Source organism: Gymnogyps californianus, chromosome 1, assembly GCF_018139145.2.
Source record: "Gymnogyps californianus isolate 813 chromosome 1, ASM1813914v2, whole genome shotgun sequence".
Taxonomy (NCBI): Eukaryota; Metazoa; Chordata; class Aves; order Accipitriformes; family Cathartidae; genus Gymnogyps; species Gymnogyps californianus.
In genome coordinates, this window is record NC_059471.1 from 11,899,754 (window position 1) to 11,921,140 (window position 21,387).

Genomic DNA, 21,387 nt, shown 5'->3' on the forward strand with positions numbered 1-21,387 from the left:
CTCAGACAGCATTAAGGAAAGTCCCTGTTGTCACCTCCTCTTCAGCATCTTCCCACAGAGACAAAAAAAGCTCTACAGTAACTTTTTGTTGCATCCCAACACTCTTGTGTGCTTCCTTGATAAATTAGAGGCTGTTGATGCTGGAAGAACTCTGTTCCCTCCCAAATTCATGTAATCCTGAAAACTTAGGGATGCATGAAATGCCCCTGTGTGCTTACCCCACCAGGGATGCACAGGTCCAACGGGTCAGGGAGGGAAAATGTCTCCATGTATCTCCATGGACTCCCAGCTGCATCAAACCTGTAGGTAACACCGAATGGCTGATAGTCAGGAAAATAATTCAGTGTCTACACCAGAAAGGAACTTTTTGGGGTTAGGAGCTCCAGCTTTAACTGCTCAGTAATCTCCATCCTTCCCTGGTGGCTCACAGCCGTCGCTCCAGGGCCAGGGCAGTTGCGAAAGCCAAGCGGCCAGTGGTAGCATCGGCTTGTAATGTGTAACTGATAACTCCCAGCCTGTAACTCCTGTCCATGGAGGGGCTGGGATGCGGGAGCAAGGGCCAGCACCCCTGCCTGCTCCCCTCACCAGCCAGGACCGCATAGCCGTCAGACTGGGCACGTAGAGCTGAGACACACATCCCTGACAGGTGCCCTCTTGGCACATCACCCCGCTCAGAAATAAAACCCCATCCCTGCAAATATTGTGAGAGATTAGGAATTTCTAAGCGTTGGTCAGACTGACAACAGAAAATGGAAGAGGTCCAAGCATCGGTGGCCTTTTGACACAGCAGGGAGACTTGTCGATGTGATAAGTCGAGGCTTGGCGGAGTCAGCTACTCCTTGGTCCAATAGTCCCCTGTGAGCTATGCAGGTTTTTTTCTCAATTTTTTTTTCTTTTCCTTTTTTCCTGAAATAATGACATTTTCCTCTGCTGAGGTAAGCTTCTCAGCAGCTGGCCATGGTGTGGACCACGACAGGCACTCAGAGTATCTTCTGGTTATTCCCCAGAGAGAGCGGCAGGAGGCATTGCAAACAGATCTTTGATGCTGCCGATCAGAGATGGACCCTGGTGAAAACTGGAAGCTGGATGAAACCAACTGGTTGTCTCATGGTGGGATCCATCCCTTTGCCAGTGTGAAAGGAGGTAGGACATGATTGCTGTTTTTTAATCCACCCAGTGAATGTGCTGGGAGCCTTCCCGATGTGCTGTTGCCATTCGCTGTGCTTGCAGTGGTCCCAGGGGTTTTGCTGGGCTATGTCCAGAGCAAGGCAGTACTCAGTATGAAGGTGGGAAAGGTCTGACCCAAACTGCAGTGTCTTGCCAGGAGCTGGCACACTGACACAGGCACTCGATCTGTGGCTTGTCTTCCTTCTCTGGAGTGGCCTTTTGCCAAAAAAACCCCCCATCACCCACCTTTTGGCAAGTTAATATGCCACTTGTGCTAGATGTAACCACCCTCATTTTTGACAAGCAGGACTCTGCAGATGACAGTGGTTGGAGAGGAGCGAGGAGGAGAGCTGGTAAAATATTCCCTTCTCTCTTCAATCATATTCGAGTGGGACAATTGAGGATGGCTCCAGGGAGACATGCTGTCCCAGCAGGGACAGGAGGGCTGAGGGCTGCCCCTGCTGGGGCTCCCAGTGCAGGACCATTCAAGGTTTCAGCCCACCTTAGCATGACACAAGACCTCCCAGCCCAAGGCCGGGGTCCATCGCTCTCCAGAAATTGCCAGTCTCAGGAAAGCACTCGGGGCAGATACAATGGGAAACAGCCAGCAGACCTATTTCCTCTGTCGATTCATCTCTACCTAATTTCCAGCCAGCTGCTGTAATTTGCTTTTTAATCCCTGTTTGAGCATTTGGCAGAAGCAGCCACATGTGCTCCCTGCTCAGCCCCAGCTCATCTTTGTCACCGGAGGTCCCCGTCCCCTGGGCCAGCACAAGCTGCCCCTCCTTGGGCAAAGCTCCTTCTTTGGCGGGGATGCGCTGTGCCCCGGACTAAAACCAAAATAAACCCACAGCCTTCCAGATTACAGTAGCTTGGGAACGGAAACATTTTGCTTTGGTAAAATGCTTCGCTTATCTCCATCTGTTTCCCGCGGCTTCCCGCTGATAGCCCAGATGCCTAGGGAAGGGGAAAGGGACAGTCTGAGATGTGGCATCGCCTCCTTTTCTGCGAGAGCTGAATGAGATAGGTAGGTTTATGCTTTTGAACCCAGCAGCCCTGGGTTCAACCTCCCCAGCCAAGCACCACTGGGTGGCATCCTTATGATAGAACATCTCCTGCTTCTGCAGGTACCCAGCCCAGGGTGGCTCCAAGGGACCAGCACAGGGACGATTGCTGCACTCCATCCTTTTTCCCCATTAGTACAATATCTGCTTCTGTTATTTTTTAAAAATCTTCGCCGCGTGCATGGTCTGTGTTACTGTTTATAGCTGTAGTGGTCAAATGCCTGTCGAGTTCAGGACCCCACTATGCTTGGGTCTGTAAAGTAGAGGAGGGCAGAGTCACTGCCATCAGGAGTTTATAAAAATCCCAAACAGTTAAATGAGGATATACATTGGCTTTTGGTTTTGTATGCAGCCCATTGCTATCCTAAACTGGTCGCTCACAGCTTTTTCTAACTGATGGGCCTAACAGCATTTTATTGTGGGGGGCAAGATCTCTTAGAAATGTCACAGGTATGGATTACTGTATGGTGTCATGCACCTGCCCTTCTTAAATATCCTCCTTGAACCCCCTAGGAACAGTCCACAGATTCCAGACCAAAAGGTTTTTTAGTCTAACCCATGCATTGAACAAATGCCATAACCCTGAAAGGAAAAAACCCACCAAAAAACCAAAAACCAACAGAAAAAAAATCCACCCTCTGCAAAAGTTTTTTTTTTTTAAATTGCATTGAGTTTTTGCAATTTAGCAGCATTTTGACATTGCAAGAAATGTTTCGAAATAATGAAATCCCCACCAACTCCAAGGCACAAATGGCATTTAACACTTGGCCACGTGCTCCTGTGTGGCTCTGGGTCTTTCTGGCAGTGAGGGATCCATGTGCGCTGTGCTCTGCAGCCGGGAGCAGACAAGAATGGGTGGGCTCATGGTGGGATCGGTTTTAGGATCCAAAATAATCTCCCACAAGCTTTCGGTGAGAGATGCCACTGTCTCAGGGGTTTCCAGAGCCCATGGTCTAACTTGCCACAGGCACTGAGTTACAGCAGTATTATTATCAGATGACTCAAGGGTTCGCTCTGCCTCTGAAATATTCTGGCCGGAGCATTTCCTGCTCTTGCTGGTTAAACTTACTCCAGCTGCTGTTGTCGGCAGAGACTGTAGCATTCACGAAAGCTTTGCTGCAGGCAGGATGCTCCTGGCCATGCCCTGAGTGCCGGGCGAGCCAGGGAAAGGGAGTGGAGAGCTGTGGCACGGCCGAAAAGGGGAGCACGGCCAGGGATCCCAGTGTGGGCAGAGATGGGGCAGCAGAGCTCTTGCTCTCTGGCGATGCTGGGGAGGGAATAAGGGTTCATCCTGTCAAGTCTCCGTCTTGAGCTGATTCCAAGGGTTTTCAATAACAGCTGGATTAAAAAAAACCCACAACACACATATGAAGGCTGTCAGGGGTGAACTGGAAGCAGGCTGAGCAGGGGCTTATCTGCAGTGTGATTAAAACAGCATTGTCACCCCAGCTCTCCACATCTACCTCTCCAGCTGACCTTTCTGAGCATTTCTTCTTCTTCCCTCAGACAATGAGCTCTCCGAAGGTGCCCCAGCCCTCTTTGCTCTGGATCAGCTGGGTAAGTCCATGCGTGATACATTTTCCTCTTCCTTTTTTCCTATGTAGAGTAATTAGGAGATGACAAAACACAGGGCAGCCGCTGAATGCTTTCCACCACATAAATATATCATCACCAGCACCTCCTTTCTGTGTTGCTTTTGAATGCCATCCATCAGAGGGATGGGACAGCTCGATGCTAGATGTGTTTAGTACCTTTCTGTGTTAAATTGATGCAGATTTTTTTCCCCTGGGAGAGAAGCTGTCACCTTTCTGGTGCAGAGCTCTCCTGGATGCTGCTGCTTCTTGGCTGAGCAAGAGTTTTGAGGCTTAGCTCGCGACTGGCACTGGAGCTTCTGTGACTTTCTGGTGCCTTGCAACATGATGAGGGTTTTTTTTCTCCCTGGGAGGCAGAAGTAGAGGTGTGTAAAGCAAGAGTGAAGAGTAAGACACCCAGGGAGAAAACAACCTCAAATGGGCATGGGAAGCTGAAGGCTTCAGAAGCTGAATCCATGGGGGAACCCTATCTGGCAGCAATCTCCCCTTAATCCGAGGGTCAAGGTCAAAAAAGACATGTTTCTCAAGATGAGTTAGAGATGCACAAGGTAAGGTTCAGGGTGAGGACTTGAGCTGCATGATGGGAAGCTTCTGCAGGAGGGCTTCTGGCCACCCAGCCCTGGAGGTCTGATGTGCAGGGAAGGGGGAAATCAAGCCCTCAGCCCCTCCTGAGAAAATGCCTGAAGGCTGGAGATGGAGCACGCTGGAAAGTGTGAATCAGATGTGTTGGGAGAGACGCCAGGCTCAGGTCTGTGCACCTTGCCTTGCTCTTTGGCAGCATGGTGGGACCGCCCCGGCGCACTGCAATGCCTGTCACCTTACATGACCGAGCACTGGCCCTTCCTCCCAAGGAAAAGGCACCCTCCTCTTCACTTTCAGGGCAATGAATTCTCCATCCTTGGAGATATTCAAAAGCTGCCTGGACATGGTTCTGGGTGACCAGCTCTAGGTGGCCCTGCTGCAGCAGGGGGGTTGGACCAGATGACCTCCAGAGGTGCCTGCCGACCTCAACCAGTCTGTGATTCTGTGACTTCCCCGCTGCTCTTGAAATCCACCTTGTCCCCAGTAAGGATGGTCCGTGTGCACCCACCGGCCTGCTCACCACATGCGGCACTGGTGGAAACTTGGAGTAGGAGGGTAAAAACCGCAGGAGCCCAGAACAGTGATTTTTATCATGTGTAACTATGTCTGCTGTAAACCTTTGATGCTAAGAGCCAGGATCTTGAAAAAATTCCTATAAATACAAACATGCCTATAAACTGTATGATGCCTCACTGGCGCTTGAAGGGGTGGCTGGGCCGGCAACTGTCCTCACTGGCAGTCTCATACACTTGATCGTATTTTAAAGGAGTCCTTGTGAGTTCTCTCCACTTGGTGTCAGGATAGAGACTGCTCTGACATGCGTTCACCCAGAGGAGTGTCTAACAGGGAATGGGAATAAAGCCAAGAGCCTTCCCTTGGCTGCCTCATTCGTTACCCAATTGCTGTTAAAACAAGTCAAGTAACTTTAAAATGTGTTTTCTGTGACATAGCTTCCATCAGCTCCTTTTCTTCTTGATCTTCCTCATCTTATCCCTTGACCAGTGTCTTCCCTCAGTGACATGTGCCCATTTCTCCTAACCTTGGCAAACCCTCCAAGTCTTAGCAAACGTATTCAGTGACAAGCTCCCTCTCCCAAATAACAAGATTTGCTTGGTTTTGGCTGAGTAGCAAAGAAATGCATTAGCAGCTAGACAGATGTTTTAGATGTGCAAAATGAGGCTCGTGGTAACCCCTGGTCAAGGGGCAGGACCCTGGAGGGGCAGGGATCAGGGCTGAAACACAGGACAACCGGCTTCCTGGCATCCTCCTCGTGTTAATGGGGAAATAGTCTGTGCCATCCAGTGTGACCCATTGCCTCCCGAGGTGGTGGTTGGCATCTCCCAGGGCTTCTGCACAGCCCCACGCCCAGTCGAGGGGTAGCAAGAGCTCCTCAGACACCGCTTTCCTTGGCACAGCAGTATTAGACGTCCCTCAATCTGGAAAAGATTATTCAAACCAGTGCTTGTATCACCTTACATTTCCACTCTGCTTTCCAAACACAGTACAAGACGTGATTGCTCCATCCAAGGTAGACAAGACAGACAAAGGATGTGAGATAGCAGAACAAGTAATGGAAAACTGATCTCTCCTCTTGCCTCCCTCCCGGCTGGTGAGTTTTCAGCTGGATCAGTCTCCTGACCTGAGTCATGCACAGCTGTGTGGTCTGCGGTGCCAGGCAAGCGAGGGGGTAAGAGCAAGCACATGTTGGAGGGGGAGAGGACAAAACCATCCCGGTAGCAGCTTGGATTTATGCTGTGTTGAAGTGATTGTGTAACCAGAGCCTGAGAATACCAGGTCAAATATACTCAGCCCTGGTCAAACCAGCCACCTAAACAGCAGGAGTTATTAGTAAACGAGCAGATAATAAAGCAGCATTATAATAACAACATCCTGAGACAAAACATCAATATCGTAACAAAGCATCATCACCATAAAAGTCACAGAAAGGCAGGTCTGAGCAGGACTTCAAGAGGTCAGCTACACCTCCCTCCTGCCTGGAGGCTGGGCTAGCGCCTCCTCTTCACCCATCACCCCACACGGAGGACCAACCTGTCCTAGCAGCCTTCCCAGGCAATCCACCCCAGTGCTTCACGGCACTGGAAGGGTTTTCTTGGTGTCTAATTAAATTTCTGTAATTTAAGCCAATTACGCATTGTGCTGCCAAAGGCAGGCATAAGCAGGGAAAAGGCCTTCCACGAGTCAGACTGAGTGTTTCTTGTTCTCTGTGCGGGGGCTGGAGGAGGATCCCAATGGAGGATCACTGGATTGCATCGGTTTTTTCCTGCTCGTCAAGTCTGCCTTGACCTCTAGTCCTGCGTGCAGCTTTCTGGCAGCTTGACCCAGCCTGCTGTCAACTGCAAATGTGAAAAGCTGTGCTTGGATTTCGAGTCATTCATGGAAATGCTGATCAGTAGCAGATTTACGAGAGGTTTTTTGCGTCGCCTCATGCCATGAGTAACTAACCTCCGAGAAAGGGTTTGACCAGTCATGCATCCATCTTTTCATACTTTCTTCTAGTCCAGGCTTCCCTCTCTTGCTTATAGTGATACCATATGACACAGTGTCACAAGCCTTACTTATACACCAACATATATGGCGTCTGCACCTCCCCCCTCACCTACAAGATTTATTACCTCATTGCAGAAGACTAGATGAGTCTGACCAGCTCGGTTCTTGCTGAATCTGCGCTGGCTATTACTCATATCCTTCTTTTCTACATGTTTGCAAAGCCTTTGGTCATTCCAGTGCTTCCAAGGATAGAATTAACAATGACTGGGAAATCACTTCCTAACTCTCCTTTCTCTCCTTGTCTTAAAGATTGGTGGTCTGCTTGCCATGCCTAACCTTTGGAAACCTCTCTGTGGTCCGCTGCTGTCTAAATCAGTGCATGGCTCACCTGTACCTTGAGCAGTGAGCACATTTCTGAGGTTCCCTGGAGAAGTACCAGGCAAGGGAGGCAAAGGTGACCTAGGGACAGAGCAGCTTCTGTGAAAGCAGACACTGAGTAAACTACAACTCGATGATGTGGAAAAGAGATGCTTGAAGGAGGATACAGGAGAAGTACAAGAATCATGAATGGCATAGAAGTAAATAAGTGCAAAAGAGACATGGACATACTGGAGATGATAGATAGTCCAGTGAAGGGCCACAAGGATGATGAAGGGACTGGAGCATCTCTCCTGTGGGGAAAGGCTGAGAGAGCTGGGTCTCATCAGCGCGGAGAGAAGGCTCTGGGGGATCTCATCAATGTCTATAAATACCTCCAGGGAGGTTGTAAAGAGGTCGGAATCAGGCTCTTTTCAGTGGTGCCCAGTGCCAGAACCAGATGCAATGGGCACAAACTGAAACACAGGAGTTCCCTCTGAACATCAGGAAACACTTTTCTCCTGTGAGGGTGACTGAGCGCTGGCACAGCGTTGCCCAGGGACGTTGTGGACTCTCCGTCCTTGGAGATATTCAAAAGCCACCTGGACGTGGTCCTGAGCAACTGTCTCTAGGTGGTCCTGCTTGAGCAGGAGGGTTGGACCAGATGACCTCCAGAGGCCTGTTCTGACCTCAAGCAGTCTGAGATTCTGTGAAATAAGGAAAGGCTTCAAACAACCCAAAGGAAATATGTCTTCACACAGCGCACAATTACATTGTGCAACTCGCTGCCACAGAATGTCCGGGGTGCCAAAAGTACGAATGGGCTCAAAAAGTGATGAGAAGACATCATGGAAGAAAGGTCTGTGAAGGACTCTCAAACCTGATGATGCAGCTACAACCTCTGGCTCAGGAAGGGAAACGGAGTCACGTACTAGAGGAAACAGCATTTGTACTTGTGCTGTTCCTTGTATTTTCTCTGCCGTCATCTACCAGAGGCCATGTCAGAGAGAGGACACCAGGGGCTCTTAAACTTTGGTGTAATCCAACGTGGTCCTTCTTGTCTTTCCTTAGGTCCACAGTGACTAACCAGAAGAAAAAAGCAAACCAAACCCACACCTCCTCTTCCTTTCCTCTCTTCATCTGTCTCTCTTCTCCCACAGCTTTGGCTGCTGGATTTCAGCAGATATGAATCAGACGGTGACTGTTGTGTTCCTTTTGTTCTGTAAATGATTAAAACAGAACATTTCACACTTGCTTTGTGGCCCAGCAGAGGGATGCTGCATTGTCTCCTTGGCAAGTCTCGAGGTGGAATTTCTGGCCGTGGAGAAAGTGAGGTCAGGGAGAGAGAAACTCTCCCAGCGGGGGAACATGTGCAGACTGCTTCGCTGTCTCTCTCCCGTGCTTGCATGTCTTCTCCCTGTCTTCCATTCCCTCATCCCTCCCCTCTTTTCCACCTCCTTCCCGCCTCACTGGCAATTTTTCTGCTTGCTGCTTTAAGATGATTTAGCTGAACATCAGAAAAAAGAAAGAAGACTGATTGGAAAATGCAATGTGAAAGCCCCCAGCCCAGAAAGCCTTGGGTAGACTAACAAGAATGTGATGAAATGGAAAAATAAAGTGGGAGTGGGGGGTAGGAACCCCACCTTGCCAAAATCAAGATGAAAATGCCTGTGTAGGAGATGCAATATCTCAGTGGAAACCCCTAGGACCTGTGCCTCACATTTCCCGACAGCCGACCAGAGGAGGGATTAGCTGGCTGTGCTATTTATACCTGCACCCTGGGTACGGTCAGCCTGCTGGAGGAGGCTCCCCGCAACGGCGGCTTGCAGGAAACACTGCTTTTGTGATACTGTCTGCCGGAGGAATAAATACACCCAGGAATGAAATCCCATTGGATAAATAAAAAGGGAAGGAAAGAAAAAGCCCTGGTCCCTGCCCTGTTTTTTCCCACTTCTTCATAGCCATCCAGCTGTTTCTTTTTCTTTGTTGTCCTGACCTCATCTCGTACTGGAGAAAATCCAGAGAGCGAGTGCTCTGCTTAGCTGTCTTCTGCCAGAAACCAAACAGGTCAAGTTATTAGAGAAAAATGAAAGCTCTTTGGCAGAACTGGAAAAACAGATGTGCAGAGATATTTCTCCTGCCTCCAAATACAATGCTCTCTGTTTAGTGTGTATCAGAGGGGACCTGATAAATATGCACAGTTGTCACTGTGAAAATCTTAACAGTGGCTATTAATTTATCGGGATAAGTTTCTTTGGGGCTCCCTGAGCTGCTGAGCTCACTGGCTGCCTGGTAGCAAGATTGCTTGAAAACCTTCCGCAGATGTGGGTTTGAAAGTGCTGCTCCACCACTGCAAGAGGATTCGCCTCTGCTCAGTAGTTAAAGATGCTTCGGGGATGCTGAGCATGGGTAGAAGGGTCTCTCCTGAAATGAGATGTGTGTGCCGGGTGAGCGAAGCCTGTGACTGTCAAGAAGAGGTAGGATTATCTCCACCTGAGATAACGGTAAGGGCATCTTTCATGTCAAAGGCTCTGTGTCTTTTATTTACTAAACTTACCTGGGTGAAGCTTTCTACACAATCTATTTGATTACTTGATTCAGCTCTCGCTGTGGTCTCAACATCGCACGGCAGTTATTTGTGCCGTCCCCCGCGGTGGCATTAACGGGGCTGTAACTCTCTGGCTGCCCATCGCTAAAAGCAGCAGTGACAGCAAGAAGTGAAACTGCGTGCAGGCATTTGGGGTTGCCGCAGTGTCAGGCGGAGCGGGACAATTATTTGTTTGCTTGCAGCATTAGGAATTTGTGGGATTACACGCATGGGTGGGTGCAAATGTAACGAGCGTCAATACCCGGGTGCGCTTGTGGTTTGGGATGGCCACGTCCCTTCTGCAGGGCCTCGGTGGTCCAGCCCTGGGTCTGGCGGTAGCAACCGCTCAGAGCTCCCCAGCCATGGGGGATTCGGGATGGCGCAGGGATGCTGAGTGATCCAGTGGGCTGCTAATGGCCGAGCCAGGGAGGCACCTGGAAATGCTTCTCCCTTCCCACGCAGCTCGCCGAAATGCTTGGGAAATCCATGAGAGGGGTTTATTTCCCACAGCAGGGTATAACAGACATGTGCTTCCAGCCCGTGGATGCTGTGTGTCTCCTGGATTCGTAGTTACCAGGGGCAAGCGGGAGGGAGGCAGTGAAGCGAGATGGCACTGTCAGCTCCACTCTGCTGACCTGACAACTGGAGTTGTGGTGGCACTTGGCCCTGGCTGAGCAGGTTAGGACCAAAAGGGGTGGAAGGATGAACTTCTTTCCTTCCCCAAATTCACTGGAGGAAAAACATTAAATAAATAAATAAAAATATATATAAAAATAGTGGCGCTATTCCCGAATTAGAGGAACAATGTATTTTAAAATATAAATAAATGAATAAATAAATACATATAAAAATATATAAAAATAGTGGAGCTGCAAAGGGGAGAAGCTTGAGCAGCAGTTGCCTTGCCCTCCTGGGCAGACACAGCTCCCCAGTGGTTATCAGATGTATCAAACCACAGAGGGATTAGAGACCTCCATCTCCAACCTGCCATCCTTCGTGGCCACTTAGTTTATCAAATCAAAATGGAGGTGAACAGGAAAAAGATTTTGAAAATCACATGGAAAAACACACACCAGAAAATGAATAATGTGGGGGAAAAGAGAAATGACATTTTTACCTCGGCAGAAAAAAAGGCTCTTTTCCTTGGAAACGTAACAGCATGGTTCACGAGGTCCTTGCAATGCTACTGAAAGACAAGACAGCAGATAATCTTTTTTCTTGACATACTTGTTCCTCTAGCACCAAAATCCTCACTGATCATCATGCAGCAGTAGGTAAAAGGGGAGCATAGACTGTGGGGCCAGAATGAGAAATAAAATAAGCCCTTGGATAGGCTGGATCTGCTTGGCCGAGGGCAGTACAGCCAGATTGCACCCAGTCCCCCATTGCACAGACTGTGAAGCAGAATAACCAGAATAATGTGTCCCATTTTGCCCAAGCAAATGATAAAGTTGGAGCATGACAAAAAGTAGCGCTTGAATTGTCATTTTGAACTGGGCTGGGCGAGCAGTGCCCTCATCCAACTTCATCCACCGCTGTGAACAGGCACCTAACAAGCCGAGGGCAAAATTTCACCTTCATTTACAGCTGAGCAGGTTCATGGTTCATCTGTGTCTATAGGCAAAGCCAACATTTATCTCTGGAGGAGGTAGAAGAGGGCAGCTATACAGTCTGAAAAACCAAAGGCCAGTTCCTCCAGGGGACTGAGGTGTCTATCTGTTGTCAAGGTTCTTCATGATTTCACAGAGGATTTAGCATTTAAAAACCTTAATTTGGGCCTGACTTTCTCTGAGATACTCAGGGCATCTTCAGAAGGCAAGGGAACTGAACATCCCTCTCTTGTCCAAGTCTGGTACCCTAACCACTAGCCTGTGTTTTCTCCCCTGAGGAGGCTAAACTGTGTGCCAAGGATGCAATGGTTCCCTTGCCTGCCCCTGGAATAGCACAGTATTTGCAATTCTCTGCTCTCGTGCTTGAGCGTAACCCCAGCCTGTATTAGGTGACCTCAAGGAGACAGCTAATAGCTGCCTCAGTTTCAAAGCTTCAGAGAGACACCTGCAGGGACAGCACCCGACTGTCACCTCGCCTTGCACGCCGACACGGAGGGAAGGGCATGTCCTGGTTTCAGCTGGGATAAAGTTAATTTTCTTCCTAGGAGCTGGTACAGTGCTGTGTTTTGGATTTAGTGTGAGAATAATGTTGATAACACGCTGATGTTTTAGTTGTTGCTAAGTAGCGCTTATCTTAAGTTGAGGACTTTTCAGTTTCCCATGCTCTGCCAGCAAGCAGGTGTGCAAGAAGCTGGGAGGGAGCAGAGCCGGGGCAGCTGACCCAAACTAGCCAAAGGGGTATTCCATACCATGGAACGTCATGCCCAGTATATAAACTGGGGGGAGTTGGCCAGGAGGGGTGGATCACTGCTCGAGCATCGGTCAGCGGGTGGTGAGCAGTTGCATTGTGCATCACTTGTCTTTTCTCGGGTTTTATTTCTCTCTTTTTTTGTTATATTCCTTTTCATTATAATTATTATTATTATTACATTTTTTATTACTATTAGTTAGTATTATATTTTATCTTACTTTAGTTATTAAACTGCTCTTATCTCAACCCATGAGTTTTACTTTTTCTTCCTGATCCTCCTCCCCATCCCACTGGGAGGGGGGACCGAGTGAGCGGCTGCGTGGTGCTTAGTTGCTGGCTGGGGTTAAACCATGACAGGGTACCTCTGAGGATGCTCAGCTCACATGGGAAACGTAGTTCTGGGGTAACTGCTGCCATGGGAGATGCACAGCTGCGGGAACCGAGGAACCTGATTTCACCATCAATATTTTTTTCCTCCTTTGCCCCTTTCCCATATCCTATACTTTCCCTGTGTGTTGCATACACCTAAGTAACATCGAGCAAAGCTGTGTTTTGCGATTCGAAAAACCAATGTCTCAGACTGCTGTGATTCACAGCACGCTCCCAGTGCCTGGAGCTGCCAGGAGTTGCCGCTGCATCCATCCAGCCTTGCAGCGATGGCCCCAGGCCAGCTCCCGTCTTGCCATGCCCCTTTACAGGGCTGCGGGGGCACTGGGTGCATTCCTCTTCAGCCTGTCGCTGCATTTCCATCTGCTTTTACCCCTTCGGTGCAGTACTTCAGGAGGCAGACCCACCTTTGGGGCCTGAAAATCTTGTCCGTGTGTTAAGAGCCGGGAGAAATGAGTGCAAATGGAAAGGATAATACTGGTATCACTAGGCATCTTGCTGGACTGAAGGAGTTTGGAGCAATGAGATGGGGAAACCCAAGCAGCGTGCTGACAGTGCCAGTCATCTGAAAAGAGGTCTGTCCTGTGGGGCAGTGCTGGGAAAAGGGTGCAGAGGGACTGCTGAACCCAATTTGTGCCCACATAGCCCCAAGGAGGGGAACAAAGCGCGGTGCAAACGCTCGAGGAGATCTCCCATGCCATACTCTCGGCAGCAGGGCCAGGGTGGGCTGGGGAGACAAAGCAGTGCCTCCAGCCCTAGTGAAAACACACCCCATGGAGCTGGTGTGCTGAACTGCAAAGAAACCCCGAGCTGACAAATGTTCTGTGTTCCTGTTACTGCAGCGCTCGTGTCCGGCATCGGCCGTAAGTCCCTTGACATCAAGGGATACGTGCATCCGCTGCTCACGTGAATATGCGTGATGAAGCGGGTGGGCAGCGGGGGAAAGGGGCTGCATTTAGGAATGGGGAGCTGCATTTAAGAACATGGGGCTACCCCAGCTCCGCACCGGCTAGATACAGCCCAGTCGCTCCCCAACAGCCACCTGCTCCTCCAGGCGCTGGGGAAGCAGCTGGAGCCCTGAGAGACAGGGAGGATGCCTGGGGTTAATGTACGGGCTTGGGACTCGGAGTAACTCCTATCAACTGTCCTGCGAGGCTTGGGGTGGGATTCAGGGAGCCTGTGTCGGTATCTAGGATGGGATTTAGGTCCCAAGCATCCCCAAGCATGAAGTGGGGAGGCCGTGCTGCCACACAGGCTCACCCCCGGGAGCATCCAGGTGTCTTCGGTGGCTCCGTTTGGGGCTGCGAAGCTCCAGCAGAGCCCGTGGCCCAGCCTGGGGGGCTCGGGCTCCCCCCGAACCTGCCGGCCCCCCAGCCCAGCCGGGAACCGTTCCCCGCGATGCCACCCCTCTCGCTGCCCGGGCGGCGCTCAGCGGCCGCGCCCCTCCCTCGCCAGGCGCAGGCCCCGCCCCGCCCCTGGCCACACCCCGCCCCTCCTCCGGCGGCTGCCCCCCGCCCCGCCCCTGGCCCCGCCCCCGCCGTGCTGCCGGCCCCGCCCCGCCCCGCCCCGGCCCGCGGCGGCCGGCGGTGCGCGCCTGGGGGCGGCGGGGAGCGGCGCGGATGGCCAAGGTGCTGCCGGGGGCGGCGGGGCGCGGAGCCGGAGGTAACGGCGGCGGGGAGGTGGTGGGGGTGTACGTGAGTGTGCGAGGTGTGTCGTGTGTCTGTATGTCACCGCACAAGGGCGCGTCTGTGCATGCATGTGTGTGTGCACACGTGTGTCTGTGTGCACCCGTGTGCGTGGGAGTGCGTGTGCCTTTGTCCACGTGTGTACCGGGGGGTGCACCGGGGTGCGTACCGGGGTGTGCGGGAGTGCCGGTGCGGGCTGTCCCTTCTCATAGCCACCCGTGCGTGGAGCGAGCGCTGCGTGGGGTGCCGGGCCGGGCCAGGCTCGCTGCTCCCCGGGGAGGTGCCCCGCCGCTCCCCCGGGAGCCGATCCGCAGCTCCCCCGGGGCCGTGCCCCGCTGCTCCCCGGGGACCTGCCCCGCTGCTCCCCGGGAGGATGCGGGGAGGCCTGGGCAGCCCTCAGCAGGCTCCTGGACCCGGCACACCCGGCTGCCCCCGGACTGCGTGGAAACCCCACCCGGTGTGGGAGCGGGGGCGAGTTTCTCCTTCCCCCGCCGCGCTGCACCGTTAGGGCCGGGCAGCCCAGCCTGCCCGGCCGCGGGCTACTCCATGTTTCTCCGCGCCCTGAACCCTCCCCGAGTACTTCTGCGAATTTTCTCCGCTCCAGAAAGGCAAAACCAGCCGGGCGTGCGAGCCCGGGGTTAGCGCCGGAGCCGCCACCGCTCCGATGGGGATGTTTGCAGTGTATTTTGACGGAGGAGTGTGTCAGGCGTGGAGGGGGAGCCGCCTCCGGCTCTCCTGGGGAAGAACGGAGCGAGCGGCCGGGACCGCAGCGGGAATATTTCCCGCGGGACCCGGAGTGGCCGCTTGTGTTTCCGCAGTAGCGGTCGCGGCGTCCCCGTGGGTCCCTCAGCGCCGGGCTGTCACCGCTCGTCCCAGCCCTGCCACCCGGTGGAGCAGCAGGCCTCGGAGGGCCCCCCCCCCCTCGGGAGCACCCATCGGGGGGGACGGCGGATCCCATCCTATCCCGTCCCGTCCCGTCCCGCTCCGCCGGCGCGGACGGGGCGAGCGTGGCCGCGTCCCGGTGCGGGGTGCGTGGGGAGGGCAGAGCCGGCGGGCAGGGTGAAATGCAGGAAGGGCCTCCCACGCCGGGAGAGCGTTTTCTCACGTTGTTGTTGTAGGGGGATGGTGAGAGGGAACTTTTATATTTAACCTTCCTACCCCTGCAGGGAGAACAAAGATAAACTCCTGTTTAAAAAAAAAAAAAAAAAAAGGCATTGAAAGAGGAGAAAAAAAACCCGCGTGAATTTAACTCGAATCCTCCTGCCAGGTTTTGTGATTCATAGTTTTAAATACAGGAAGGTCGCTGCTTGGTCTTTTTCCTCTTTCAATGGAAAGAGGGTTTTTTTTTTCTCTTTCCTGGTGCTGTGTGAACGTCCCGGGAGCAGTGAGCAGCTGCCTGCAGAGCGGCGGGCTGCCACACGCCCGCCAGAGACCCAGATCTGTCTGCTAAGGCATCTGCAAGGCCCTTATCGGGCATCCACTGAGCTGAGGTTTTGTCTTTTTTGTATAAAAATAAGCCTGAAAAGCTTTCGGAGAGAGAGGTGGCCGTGAAGATGAGGAGTCCCCTGATTTTTCCTGTGCACAGCTAGCTGGCAGTGCCGTTCCTGCTCACAAGGGTGCATGGAGATACATATTTACATATATATTTTAGATATATATTTTTTTACATATATGTAGAGATATATAAAAATATATTTAGATAAGTGTTTTTATATTTCTATATATTTACATATATGTAGATATATATGACTACCTACGAATTATATATATAAAAATATAAAATATACTACATATATATTTATATTTTTATATGTGTGTATATATATTATATATATTTTTATATGTAGCCATTGCTAATGGCCAGAAAAGCTCTTAAAAGGGTCCTATAAATACCTTATCAAGAAATGCCGGAGTGGTGAGGGCAGGGAATATCAGGTGGGTGAGAGCCCATAATAAAACCCTCTCCGGGGTTCCACTGGGTGCATGCCGTGGCCCCGCGTGGAGGGGCCGCATCCTGCCCAGCCTTCCTCATCCCCAGCCCGACTGGAGCAGTGGTGTGAGGGGATGAATTCAGGGGACTGTTTTTAGGTTGTTAAATAGGGAGGGATGTGCCCCCTGGCATTGCTGGGGCTGCGCCCCCCCAATTTCCCCAGGCTGTGTGAGGCCAGTGGGAGCCCCCCCATCACCTGCATGTCCATTCTCCTCCTCCTCTGTCCTGATGTCCATCGCTCCCCTTTGCTCTTTGCCAGCGTTTGGCAGGGGGAGCTTTGCTTTCCCTTTTCTTTTGGAAAGCGCTCGGCTGCAGGAGGAGGGCAGCTTCGACCCAAACAAGCACGTGCTGCCTCTCTGAAGTCCCAGTGCCCGCGGGATCGGTGGTTGCTCACTTACTTTTCATTTCCATGCACCTGTGACATTGGGGACAAGCGCAGGGGCAGTTCCCAGCGTCCTGGCCCTACGCAGCCATCTGGACCAAACCCTCCGCACATCAGCATCCTGGATGGAGGGACTGATGCACGGAGACAGCTCCGGTGCTCCTCGCAAGAGCTCCTCTGTGAGGAAACGCCGGCACAGAGCTAAAGGCATTGCATTTCTCCAGCAAAGAGACACCAAAGGGGGTTTGTAGGGATCCCAGCAGCAGCCCTGAGAGGGATGTGCGCAGGGCTGTCGCGGGGGATCAGGCTCAGCCGGACTTTCGAGGTGCACGTGGAGGTTTCAGAACGACATGGAGATGTTACTGCTGACCATTGCAGCTTTCCTTTGGGAAATGAAAGCCTGACGGTCCCCAGTGCCATTTTTTTTAACACTGATAGGTGTATAACTTGCTTTAAAGGACAGATCTGGTATAAATGTTATTTGGTGCTAAGGTGGGAGTACGTGCCTTGCGCAGCCTCCTTGTCCTGGAAACCATTAGGAGAACGGCTGCATACTCGGGTTTTTGCACAGAGACTATCTGCTAATGTAATAGTCCCAGTGGAAACTTTAGTGCTCGGGAATATTTTGCGGATTTGGGAAAAATCCCAGGAGGATTTTTGGTTTCATACAGCAATTGCTTTTTGGCAGCTTTGGGATAGATGTAATCTGGTTCCCATTTGTGTCCTGAATTTTTAAATGGAACAGCCTGCCTTCAGCTCAGGGCAGAAGTAGAAATAGATGCAAGTAGATAGAAAATAATAGTAATAACAACAAGAACAACATCACTTCTATAAAAAAACTGCTAGGGCAACTTTTCTATTGAAATGTTGCATTAGGAAGTGTATCTGTTCTTTTTTGGTCCTTTAAGTGACTTTTTCAGTAGGTGGGATGCTGCTGTGAGTGTAAATCTGGAGTAAATCTGTAGAAGCTGGTGAAATCGCTCTGGATTTGGACCCGTGCGTGTGAGGGCAGAGTTTTGCCTTGCAGTAAGGTGTATCCCATGTGCGGCAGCAGGTCCTGCAGCATTTGCTGGCTCTCGGTGGCCTTGCCCGGCCCCAGCGTGTCCCACCGCGGTGCGTGGCCATGCCTTTCCCCATGCGTGTCTCTACCACGTCTTGAAGTTGTAGAGGGTCCTTCTTGCGTGAGCCAGGCGATGACGGCCGGCACACGTTGAGGCAGTGCCTTTCAAGGAGCAGGGTGATCTACAGGGGGATGCCACATCTCTGGAAAACATAGCATGGGATTAAATAATTGAGCAATACTTGGGATTATCTGCTCTGACCATATTGGTTAGCACAAATATAAACCTGCTTTAGACAACAGTAACTCCAGTGATCAAGGCTTAGGCTGGAAAATAATGATATTATTTTATTAATTTAATTTAATGAATAATTTAATGAATTGAAATGCTTTTAGTAAAATTCAGTCTCAATTTAGGACCTAAACCAACTGAAGTCGTTAAAAAACTATTATTCCTCTGCCTTCCCTCCTCAATGTGTATGTTGTGAGCAGATATTTCAGTGAAGTCCCTGCTGGGCCGGGGGACGACACGCGGGTCCCCCGAGGTGACTGGAGGGCAGGAGGCACCCAGGTCTCCCCCCCAGGGACCTGGTCTGGGCTCCTGCATCCTGCAGAGGTGGGAGGCACTTCTTGGGGGGGCTCTCCCCCAGGATGGCTACCTGGGGTGGGCAGGGGGTCCCTGCCAATGACATGTCCCATCCCCTGGGACATGTCCCCCTGCCTGCAACGTGCATCATTTTGGGGCCATTTTCGAGGCGATGGCTCCATGCCATCGGCTGTTACCGTGATTTTCCCTGTTCTAAATCTGAGCTCAGCCATCTGGGAGCAGGAACTAAAGGCAATTATCCTGTTAGCACTTCTGTGCATAATACCTTTATTAAATTTCTGCATTTTAAAAGTGGCTGAATGTAAATTGCATGTAATGATTTAATAACAGAAGGCTCATAATTTTAATATATATTCTGGTGGGAAGAAAGTTTAATGTCTTTTTCCTTTAGACGTGACACTTAGATAAGAATAATGCAAAGGCTCCGCTCAGTGTAGGGTTATCATGAGCAGTTCTTCACACGGATCAAATGAAGAACTGTGGATCCTTAGCCTATGGTTTGTTGCCTGTGTTAAAAAAAAACGGAAAAGCTCTAGAAATCTGAAGATCCATACGATAGAGTTCAATGCCTGCATTTTCAGTTAGAGTACTGTACAGTCTTTGTACTATTTTTGTTCTGTCCTTATCCCAGGCTGCTTTGTATGCTGCAAGTTTGTGGGAATGACTCAGGGAGAAAGCTATTTAACCTAAAGGACACCACTGGCAAAAAAAATAGATGGATAAAGAGCGATGTCAGTGACTGTGAGTGGGAACCGAGAAGAGTATTTGTGTGTATCTGAGGAAGAGGATCCTGAAACCTCCTCCAAATGGGGTGAAAAAAAAATCCTCTTCTTCAGGTGCTGTTTATTCAGTTCAAGAAGGGAGTTTTATAATATGGTTGCTCGAAGTAGCGAGGAACTAGACTGAATGATCCACAGTCCTAGGTCCTATTTCACTTCTGGTTAATTAATGGAAGGGCTTAAATATCCAAGTGACATGGATCATGCCAGTGCTTTTCGGTAACGTGATCGTTTTTAAAGGCAGTAAGTACAGTTAATCATAGCTTAAACTCCTGCTTTGCAAGTGTCTTGTCTGTATGTTGTAGCTGGTTGATTTATGATTTTTTTTTTTCCCCCAGTGGAAAAAAAAATTCCTTCCCTAAGAATTTGCTTGATGAATTTTTATCTTAGAGGTTTTTTATGGCTTGGAAGTCAGAATTTACGGTGTAGTGAAAATGTCTGCAGACTCTTCGCTGTGCTGACAAGTGGCGCGGCCGTAGCAGAAGCGTTGTCTCATGAGCTCCATGTCAGCCTTTGTATTTCACTCTTTTACGGAGAGTTTCTTCCCTTACTTTCAGCTCCGAATAGTACTTACCCTTTTATCTTGGAGCAGCAACACTGACATGAGTCGTCATTGTGCCACTGGCACTTTGATCAAAGTAGAAATTTCAATTATTGATTCAATTCTTTGAATAAATTTAGGCTGGCTGCGTATTGTAGACTCACTGTTATAGCTGCAGAGGCAAATGTATAGCTCATAATATATAGAGGCCTTTAAAATGCACATATTTCTGCAAAGCCTAGCGCAGCCACCTAAGGAACATGTGTCCCTTCCTCCGTTGGGTTGATGCCCAGGTAACTGCTCGGCGCCTGGAGCTGCGATGAAAATACTCTGCCTGCATCCTGCCTCTTCTCTGAGGGTGAGCCTGGGAAGGGGGGAAAAAACCAGCGGATTATTCTAAAGTTATAAAACCTGTAACCATCTGAGATGAAAGACCTGTGACAGGCACTGTTTGCCCCCACACGCCCGTGCACCTGATTTCCATCGGGAAGGCGGGGAGGTGCGGGCATCCGTGGGGGATCTCCTGGGCAGGCAGACTTGGCTCTGCTCTTTCCTGTATCCATCTGATCTCACGCCAGGTTCAGGAGCTGCTTTCAGCTTTGCTCGTAGCTTTTTTGCTTGTGCGCTTTGTTTTTTGCTGATGGGAAGCGTGTATGAAAATAAGCACGAGGCTGAAGTTTCACGGAAAGTGTTCATCCTTGTAGGCAGTTAAATTTGGATGTGTTAGCATGATTCCTTGGGAGAGATGGGGTTTGGCTGCCTCCATTGCCTTTTCTCATTAGTCTTGCTAGTGCTTTCTTGGACGATGCACTTTTTGGAGAGTGAAATGACAGTACCCGAGCTGGGAGACTCCAGGAGCAATTCTTGAGCAAGGGAGTAGCACAACATGGATCCCGGAGCTGACACTGGGATAAGGATTTCTCTTCCCAGAGCAGGGAGCTGTGGAGGTGGGGCTCGGTCTGGTGAACCCTGCCAGGCACAGGAGTAAGGCCTCTCCCCGCTCAGACGTGGTAGATCCCTGGCTTTCATGTGGGAAACAAGAGGTGCTGCTCGCTCACATCTGGTGTGCGTTATGTGGGTTGGATTTCTGTCCTGCAAGATGTTGCTCTGCTCCCGTGAAAATAACATTAGTGGTGCTTATTCAGTCCTCGCGGGGCTCGGGAGCCCTGGCAGTGGATGTGAGGTTCCCAAGCAGAATTACAGGGTGCGGGAGTGAGCCGGCCACCCCAGAAGTGACCTAGAAAACCTGCGCATCTACCGAGGAACTGCCGATGGGAAACGATCATCAATGTGTGCCTGAATCCCTGCGCTTTGTTGCAGCTGGGGCTGCAAAGCACTCCCAGCATGGCTGGAGAAGAGCTGCTGGTGGTACCAAGACCATCCTTTGCAACGCTGTTGGAAGTGGTGTCTCCTTTTTGTAGGTAAACCAAGAAACGGGACACGTGAATTAATTTTTTCGGAGCCAAAGGAAACTCAAATCTGCCTCCCAGCCTTGGGAGAGCGGCGCAGCTGTGTGGCTGGGGTACGGTGATCCCCCCTCTTGAAACTGGGCTGATGCTTAGGAGAGAAAGTAAGGTTCACGGGCCGAGACGCACATGGAGGGGTGTCCAACCTCGACAGAGGGTCCCTGCAACCTGTTAGAGGGACTGATGGGTCCACCCTGGGGAATTCATGGCACAGCCTTTGGGCAGCCCCTGGGACCCTGGAGCCCTTCAACCGTCCTTTTGTTATCTCCCTT

The 21,387-nt window shown here is 50.9% G+C and overlaps 1 protein-coding gene across 1 annotated transcript in view; it reads left to right on the plus strand.

Annotated features, from left to right (window-relative positions):
- Positions 1–1,058: 1,058 nt before the first annotated feature.
- AMOTL1 (angiomotin like 1) overlaps positions 1,059–21,387 on the plus strand; it is a 74,981-nt gene continuing 54,652 nt past the window's right edge. Inside the window, exons 1-2 of the mRNA XM_050911651.1 lie at positions 1,059–1,143; positions 3,738–3,788. Of these exons, the coding sequence (XP_050767608.1) occupies positions 1,059–1,143; positions 3,738–3,788 (136 nt within the window). The remainder of the gene's footprint in view (positions 1,144–3,737; positions 3,789–21,387) is intronic.